The sequence below is a fragment of the Panicum hallii genome, chromosome 2, assembly GCF_002211085.1.
Source record: "Panicum hallii strain FIL2 chromosome 2, PHallii_v3.1, whole genome shotgun sequence".
Lineage (NCBI taxonomy): Eukaryota > Viridiplantae > Streptophyta > Magnoliopsida > Poales > Poaceae > Panicum > Panicum hallii.
The window spans coordinates 45,598,714-45,607,598 of NC_038043.1; the positions used below are offsets into that span (position 1 = coordinate 45,598,714).

Sequence of the window (8,885 nt, forward strand, 5' to 3'; positions counted from 1 at the left end):
ATGAAGGCCACTGCACACCGAAGGCATGGCCTTCCTCCTGGCGCTCCACCGTGATTGCCGTACTAACGACGTGAGTAGTCGCGGCGAATTCAGGTTTTTAGATTGTTAGAAAAATAGGCATTTTCAGGCTTATTTTAATTCGGAAATTACACATATAATTAATAATTTTATGACTATGGTGAGTGAAACAAAACATATGCACGTGTTCAAAGTTAACACAAATTTTACTGTGAACCCAATAAAAAGGAGGAGTAGAGGTGGGTCCAGCGCTGGAGGCACATTGATGACTGTCTTACTGGTGCTATAAATCACTGATACTGTTAAGGTTAATTTTCAGAAGTAACTACCAATATTTTATAGCGTGCCGTGCCCACGGCCTCGGTTCAGCGAGGCGAGCGAGTGCGCGTGCGTGGCTCACCAATCTCCTCTTAGCAGCTTCACAAGCATTTAAGTCGGTTGAGATCCTCCTTAAATATGCATACGGGATAAAGCTAACTCCCTGCGCTTTTAATTTTTTTATAAGAAAAAATAGGCCAAGCCCATAAATTCCAATAGTAAATTTAAATCTGGCTTCTCAAATTTTTAATTTCAGATGGGAGGGTACCGTGCGCAGCATGTGCGCCCAAAATAAAACCCAGATACCGGCAGGCACCCCTCGCACTCTCCATCGATTCACCAGCAAATTTCTCAGCGCCGGCCTCCCGGCAGACCGGCGTCCGCATCACTGCGTAACCGATGGCTTCCTCCCCGTGGCCGCGCACCGCTGGTACCGCCCCCGCTCCGCCGCCAGAAGCAGCAGCAGCAGCTGCTGCTGCTACCGCCGCCGCCAACCCCGCCCCGACGTCGGAGCAGCACCTAGTCAAGGTTCCCCCACAATCCCATTTTTTTCCTCCATCGCTCGCTCTTGGCTCGTTGCCTCTGTCTCTTCAGGTTCAGCTCTGCTCCCTGACCCCCTCCAAGCTGAGCTCCTGACTGGTGCGTGCAGGAGGGAGGAAACGCTGCCGACGCGGCTGTCCCGCAGCAGCAGGAGGAGGAGGCCAAGCCCCACTTGGCGCGGGATGATGACTCGTAATTGCGATCTCCCTTGCCTCTGTTCCAGCAATGCATGCTCTGTCTTTGCGTAATTCTCGATAGAAACGCTGCTTCACTTACGGTTACATTGTTTTATGCGTGCACCCATAGGACTAAATGGAGTAGAATTAGAATCTGTGAACGCGTTGTTGTATAGTCGATAGAGCCATAGAGGTAGATGTGTGTTACGAGTGCATGTATGAGATGGAATTGTTACCCTGTTACTGTAACCCTATAACAATACGCAGTATATTAGTGTTATATATACCAGAATCAGGAGTACCACATCAGTCAAGAGCTGCTTGAGCAGGAGTGTAATCACAACCTTTGATGAATGAAGCTACCCTTTTCTCCAAAAAGAAAAAGGAGTACCACATCAGTCACCCCATTTGTGGTTTTGCCTTGTGAACAAGGACTGGTGCTGTGGTGGAGCCAGAACCGAAACCCTTTTGGCACAACATCACTAATATTTTAGGACTTTAATATATTTGTTTGTAAGCAAAATTCGGCAAAAAATATACTAATTTGCAAAAACCTGTGGGGGTTGTTGTGGTTCTGGTATGGTGCCCAGGCGAGTATCTCTTCATGTGTGACAGTGATGTGAACAGGACATGATTAGGCTATATGTCGTTGATAGTCATGTAAAACTAATGGGCGAAAAGAATAATGTTAGTTTAACCTTTTCAGACAATGTGTCAAGGTCTTAAGGCTACCATTTGCACAATACTCTCCAAATTTTGTGATTCTCCTCAGCATATGTAGTTCTCCGGGAGAAGAAGAAGAAAAGATAAATGTCTGTCCTCTAGTTGATGACACAAAAGTTAGGTTTGGTCCTTATACATTGATTCTTTTTCATCTGTAGTGTCATGTCTTCTACAGTTCTACCTTGTAGAGTTTAGGTCTCTCTATCCACTTATGTATCAAAATCCCATGATTGACAAGCAGGTTTGGACATTTTTGACTTTTTAAGGTGCCCTCTGAATTGTTTCACTAATTACCTTTTGGTTGAGGACCTCAAACCTTAGATTTTTTTTCTTTACTGTTAAATACGCTTATATTTTGAAGGGCCTAATTGGTCCTTACAAGTATAGAACAAAGACCATTATAACTTACATACATTCGCGATTTGGAGGAAGTAGAAATTAGAACATCTTAATCCTGCAGTCCCATGATTGACAGAGAAAAGCTACTCCTTGCTTTGAACTTTAGATTCTGCATGTTGTCACTGTGTGAAGCTTTCTAGGTTGCAGTAAAATTCAAGCATCGTATTTGACATGTGCAGAGAAGCAGTAATCCAAGAGCATGAACAGAAGATCAACCGATATCAAGCAATACTAGCAGCCCGCTTGAGGGCCAAGTTCTTCTCTAAAAAGGCTTTCGATGGAGGTACTGATGCACTGTTCAGCTTCTTGCAGTATCTAGAGTCACCTAATATCTAGTGCACCCAGTTTTTTAATTCGTTTCATCACAGACAAGCAGGCCGTTTTGTCTGGCTGTAGCAGCTCTGCCATCAAATGAAAAATGTGTTATACTTCTCTCAGAAATGTTTTGTGTACATAAGCAGAATGAGCGAAAGTTAGGGTGACACTCTTCATATTTTTTAATGGAGTCCACGACTCAGTTCTCTGACATATTAGTTGCAATATGCAAGTCAAGGACATTACTCTCTTACAAATTGGGAACTCCTTAAACCTATTTATCGTCAGTTCTAATGTGATAGCTCTATGTACTCAAGTCTACGTTCTATTTGAGCTTAGCCGAATCTGAATGTGATCCAATTTAGGATCATCACAATTCCTTTCAGATGCTAAACTAAAAAACTAGTTTTTCTCTTTTCACCATCAGCTCAAGCTAGTCTTAGATTTGCTGTTTAGCTGCCTGAAAATGAAGAACTAACTTGCTACTGCATCTTCCCGTGCTAGTAAGAAGGTATCAACAACATGATAGCCTTACGTATATGTTGCCCCTGAAGTTGCTTATAGTTGATGTGTGTGCTTAGCTTGTCACTCCTTATGGAAAATGATCCATTGCTACATCAAACGTGGCCATGCAAATTATTTGTTAGTCAGCACTGAGTAGACCTGATATTGATATATGGCTATCTTTTCTGTATGAACCTTTTGTGTTAATAATTCATTTAATCAACATCTTGAAGCACTACAAATCTATGTTTATTGGAGCACAGTATTGGAAACTATTAACAATAAGAATGTACTTTATGTTTACAATTTCTAATGAGCTGCCATTTTCGTTTCTGAATTTCAATTTACTTTACTGTCTTCCACTAGCGAACTCCTAGAGAAATGGGATTCTCTGAGGAGAAAAGGAAAGGACGGGAAAAGGCAACTTTACTGAATGGACATTGCTAGCATATCTTTCTGCTCAATTTGCAGATGGTCCTGTGCATGCCAATTCTGGTGCAAATATTCTAGAAGCCTCTGCAAAAAACCTGAAAACTCTTTGTATTTCAAATGCAGTGTATTGTTAAATGTCTCTGTTTGTAAGGATTTTCTCATTACTGTTTCCTTGATTGATAGTTAGTCTCCTTGTTTCCCATGTGTTTTCTAGTTGGAGACTGTTCCCCGTGGCTTAACAAAATTTCATTTTGATTGATTATAAGTTTGACTCAGCCCTAGCTCTCTTTTCATAGGTCTTTTATAAATGTTCTGTTCTTTATCATGTTAATAGGGAACATCTTTGAAGCAGAAACCATTGTTGAAGGTGAAATAATTCAGTCAAGCAGGTATGTTTCATGTGTGCACTCAGTAATCATTTCAGGTTTCAGTATAGCAAGCATCCAAATCTTTTTTTCCTTAGGTGGCCATGTACAAGATCATTTGCAAACCCAGAGTTTTTTTGTCGGGACAAGAACAGCCATGAGAAGGGAAATTCTCCATCTTCAGCAGCAGATTCCTCTGCCAAGAACAGCTCTCCACTAGCAGGTGATGTCTCACCAAAAAATAATGCTAGTGCTTTGGCCACAGAAAACAATCTAACGCCTGGAAAGAGACAGCAATCCAAGAAGACTTGACTTGATGCATTAACAGTAGTCAAATCGGTCAAATCGGGTTGTCTGCTGTTCCTCTGTAGTCTGAGGGTATGCAACCTGAAGTATGTAAGCTATCATGAAAGAAAATTGACTCCAAAAATGTTTGTAACCTGATCTAAATTCAGTTTGTTGAACCTGTAGCAAGGAATAGTGTTGTATTCTTGATATCCAAATTGATGTATTATAGACTATACCTAGTGAACCATTAACTGGTTGCTCAAATCTAAAAATCAAATTTTCTTTACTACTCTGAATGTCATTATGTGACTTAATTTAATTTTGTGCGGCGATACCCAAGTGGATGGAAATACGAAGCTACCTTTTTCACATGGCGATTCTATAACTCTGGAAAGCATGCTGATGGCCATGGCCTGCTATTGACACTTGACAGTAATTCTTTCTATTATGAGTATATTTATCTTGTTAATGTTCATATCTTCCATGTTTGTATCTTTTTGTCCCCAATTTTCTCATTGCCCCGGGCTAACAATTGTAGGCAGTGTCATCTGGTTCCAGTACTCTTTCAAGCACATTCATTTTCATATATTTGCCCAAATACACAGGTTGTATCTGAATGTTGGCTCTTTTGAGAGCTTGTTGAAGTGCTGTAGTACTTTCCAGTTCTTGTCCTGTTATAGGGAAAGCTGCATCGCCAACCCTACAGAGGTTTTCTATTTTTGTCGGCCTTGCCTGCCAGCTTGTGTAAGTATGTATCAAGACTCTTGCTTTCTAAACACGATGTTGGCCCTGGTGATGTGAGCAACTCACAGTGGTCTGCCTTTGCATTTTTTATTCAAATGCTCACGCAAGCTTAGATAGCATGATTTGATGGCACACTTGCCTGTTGCAGATGCATCCTTATATCAGTTTCTTTGTGCTATTTTCATCGACATTAATTTGACACCCACATTACTGAAAGGTAATGAACCTGGTATATTATTGCCATGTTACCGCATTACGTTATTTCCAAGTGAAATCAAAAGTAGATTCAGCATTTCTAAAATTATATTTGAACTAGTGTACATGTATCTTAAGTGGTTTCTATGTCCAAATTTGGCATTGAAAGAACATGTGTAAGCATCTAGATTCCAGAATGATTTATATCCTCATTTGAGATGTTCATGTTACCTGTTTACCTGTGGGTTCAGTGAATTCGATATGTTAGCTCGTGCATTTTTCTTGATTTTTTAATCCACTATGTTAATTACTAGCTATTCCTTTGCCAAGGCTTCTCGTGGCAAAATGATGAACTCCGGGGTCAATCAAAACCTTGTAACCAGCCCGGTTTCGAAGCTGAGGTAGTCTTCTTTAAGACGAAATCGAAGGTATGTCTATCCCTCTGGTTGTTCAAGTTTTTACTGGCTATTTGTTTCATGATTAAGTCTGTTTCAGTACCATCCTTTGAAAAAGAAAATGTTCTATTGGAACAACTAAACAAAATATATTTACATCTGATTTTGCTCTTTCAGACAACATTTTCATGTTTATGTATCAAATTTCGATTCGAAGTTAAATCAAGGACGCACGTTCACATATTTATTTGTTCATCTTCGAGAGAATTAAGTTCAATAGGCATCTGAAAAGAATTGATTTTATTGCTTGGTTTGTGAATGAACCAAAGCTATCTTTTCTTATCTTTTTCCTTTCGAAAATACAACTTCTGAAATACTACCAAAGAAGCACTGAAGAAACCAAGTTTACAACAGCTGGCAACCCCACTCACCACATCATTTTCAGTGGAAAGCATCATTCGTTTGGAAGAAACCAATCGTGAGGCTTCTTATCCTTTGATGGTTTTTCGGCAATTTCTTGTTTTTTCATCTATGTGCTGTGTTGTTTCTGTACTTTTGATAGCAACTTGTTAGTACAACTGATCCAAATTTATCTTAGCCAGCTTGACAAAAAGATGTCATAATAGGTAGTTAGAATATACCCGTAGACACTAAAAAGGCAAAAAAAAAGGCCAAATAAACCACCTCAAAACATATTTTATTTGGTATACTAATAACAATCATCGTAGCTAAAATGTGAAGATAAGAATGAATTTATTCAGTAGCCGTGTCATCTCGCGGCTCTGACGAGAAGCTTGGCGTGGTGGTGTTCTGTGCTTGCATGAGGCGCTCGAGCTTGGTACTGAGCTCGGCCTTCTCTTTCTCGAGCTGGGCGTTCTCGCAGCACATGTCACTGCAGCCCCTCATTGCTTGGTTCAGCTCGTCGAGGAGGCGACGGTTGGTGCCACGGAGGTGAACGACCTGCGCCCACAGTTCGGTGAGCTGCCGCTGCTTGCGCATGCGCGACCGCCTGGCGGACTCCCGGTTGGAGACCATCCTCCGCCGCCTCCGCTCGTCCTCTGCCATCACCATGCGGCCGCCGTAGGCATCATCAGCACTACCAGAGCCGGCTGGACTGTTGCCGACGACAGCCGGTGCTTCGTGGATAGGTTCAAAGGTAGAAGGCGGGAAGTGGAAGGGAGTGGACGGCATGGCGATCATGTTGCTGTGGCAGTGAGCGTGGAATGCTGGGTTCGGAGATGTGAGGCAGTGAAGGTTGGCCGTGGCTACTCCTCCATGGTAATGGTGCTGGTGCAGCATGGCTGCTTCACTTGTGTGCTCAGTGGAGATCTTCAAGAGCGAGGTAGGAGTGGGATCGATGTGGCTAATCCGGCCTGTGGTTTGGCTTGGCCTCTTGATGGATTTTGCTCTGGGTGAGCGGAGGAGGCACTTGGTTGGTGAGTGCCTTTTATAGCGTAGCAATGGTAGTTTGGCTTGCCTAAGACTAGAGAGAGAAGCCACCTTCTCTCGCCTCCTTCCTTTTTGTAGAATTTGGTAGCTTTAGTTTATTGATTTGGTACATGGCCATGAGGAGCGAGCTTTGGCCTTTTATGCGCAGCAATATCCAAACAGCATGCCACTTAACCCCTGTACTCCTCTTGGTAGCCTTGCTTTTCAAGAGAACATTACACTGCGAGTTTATTTACCCTCTCGTGTGCATCCATGACTTGACTTGCGTGAGTAGTCTTGTCTAAGGGTAAAAATTATTCCAGTTCATCCGTGCCAAACCTTGCTTTTTGCTACATGCATGTAATGTATTCTCCCCCAAGATGCTCGGCCTTTGGCCTCTGGCGTCAAACAAATTGGTCTATAGATAAAAATTCTTTCACCTGGTTAGAGTGTAGCATGAACCTGCTGGATGTATGGATAGATATGTAGCTTTACCTACTGAGAGGCACTGTGGCAATAAACAGGTTGACATTGTTAGGCCACTAGCTATATTATGAAGCAGATCGGCTATGCGTATCGTGTATAGTTTTTACATCTGCTAGTATGCACCGTGCAAGTCCGACATCCATGAGTTTGATCACATCTTGCAAGTGCTTTTGAGCCTTTGATTAGTAACAACTTTACATAACTACCATGGGAGTTCGACAGCTAAGAGGATGGATTGATACCTCGTTCCTTTTTCACTGTAGCACTTTTCTTTAACAATTTAGATGCTGGTATCGTAGTAATTAATATGAGAGATCATATTGCGGCTTTTCAAAATAGCCAAATCTGCATGTTATAAGTTGAGGATCTGAGCCTTAGCCCTTACTTAGGTCAGTTTTTTTTTGGTGGCGTGGGTATACACCCCAACCACCTTGGGCTTTCTGACTAAGACATATTGCTCACCCTCCATGAGTGGTACAATTTGCAGAAAAACAATTGCAAATTGACTACTCGAAACCATAAATGAATAGATGAACCATGTAACCAAAATAGACAAAGAGGGTGCCGCAAACATGCCTTTCAGCTCTGCTCCTCATCCTCTTTTAGTTTTCCTTTTCTTTGGAAAAAGAAAACAGGAGGAAGGTCCCCCTACAAATCTCTATCTGACCAACTATATAGGATCATCAACTGAAACTGGAGGGGAAGCCCTGTGAAACCTTTATTTAACAACAAAGAAAAATAAACGAAATCACATGTTGGAGACAACATAAAACTCGAAAGTTCAGCAAATGCCTGTATTTCACTTTTGAATTTCCTTGAAATATTTAGCTAGTGACTAGTGATACAGCTAGAGCATAGCCCTTTTAGACTGGTTTTGAGACATACCAAATTCACCAGCTCTTGTGCCCAAAGCAATAAGCTTTCAGCATTGTCGATATGCATGCATCGGCATCTCCATTTCCCGTTGTCCAAAAAGCTGGAATACTGTTGCATTATTCGAAGCAGTAACGACTGCCAATCGGATCGACGGCTGACGCCATCGGAGCCAGCCGCAGCTTTTGCAAAAGCAGGGCCCCCGCCTAGCGATTGAGACGGGTTACTTGCGCGTCCATTCTATCAGTAGAGTGGCAGCACTAGTCGGACACTAACCCACGAGGCCACAACCACCAAGAACAAATTAAATCATATATAAAGCACTTGCTAGCCAACTTTAGTTCCTGCCTCTTGTGATGCCCCTGTCAAATGCGTCGTTTTCGTTTTTTTGCATTCTGTGTATATACGATCATGTGGCTGGGAGATCTGACCTTTTGTGAACCCAAACAGTGACATACTTTTTTTTTTGTGGGTGCATCAAGCTAAAGGTGAAGGGGATGACAGCCAAGAACTCAAGGCAAGCCACCAGCGTATGCTGTATGTTTCCCTAACATCTCCAACTCGTGTTCCATCGCAGAGCGGAGATCTTTTGTTCTTTATTTAAACGAACCGGCACGGGATTGTGCCAATTTCGTCTATAAAGAAGAGAAAACGAAGCAGAGATATTTGTTGAAGATAGATCAAGC

The 8,885-nt window shown here is 42.1% G+C and overlaps 2 protein-coding genes across 2 annotated transcripts; one reads left to right on the forward strand and one right to left on the reverse strand.

The window, feature by feature from the left end:
- The first annotated feature begins 672 nt into the window (after positions 1–672).
- On the forward strand, positions 673–4,364 carry LOC112879385. Its single transcript, XM_025943627.1, has 5 exons — positions 673–864; positions 986–1,068; positions 2,354–2,457; positions 3,760–3,814; positions 3,889–4,364. The coding sequence occupies exons 1-5, from the start codon at positions 736–738 to the stop codon at positions 4,100–4,102; spliced, it is 585 nt and encodes a 194-aa protein (XP_025799412.1). The 5' UTR covers positions 673–735; the 3' UTR covers positions 4,103–4,364.
- A 1,716-nt stretch (positions 4,365–6,080) lies between these two features.
- Positions 6,081–7,021, reverse strand: LOC112879386 (bZIP transcription factor 2-like). Its single transcript, XM_025943628.1, has one exon. The coding sequence runs from the start codon at positions 6,709–6,711 to the stop codon at positions 6,166–6,168; it is 546 nt and encodes a 181-aa protein (XP_025799413.1). The 5' UTR covers positions 6,712–7,021; the 3' UTR covers positions 6,081–6,165.
- Between the last annotated feature and the right edge of the window lie 1,864 nt (positions 7,022–8,885).

What these genes read in the sequence shown, in the direction of transcription:
- LOC112879385 (XM_025943627.1), top strand. Translation starts at nt 736, where the DNA reads ATGGCTTCCTCCCCGTGGCCGCGCACCGCTGGTACCGCCCCCGCTCCG. An exon ending in TTGGCGCGGGATGATGACTC is followed by an intron (nt 1,069 to 2,353) that starts GTAATTGCGATC and finishes TGACATGTGCAG; the next exon opens with AGAAGCAGTAATCCAAGAGC. An exon ending in GAAATAATTCAGTCAAGCAG is followed by an intron (nt 3,815 to 3,888) that starts GTATGTTTCATG and finishes TTTTTTCCTTAG; the next exon opens with GTGGCCATGTACAAGATCAT.
- LOC112879386 (XM_025943628.1), bottom strand. Translation starts at nt 6,711, where the DNA reads ATGCTGCACCAGCACCATTACCATGGAGGAGTAGCCACGGCCAACCTT.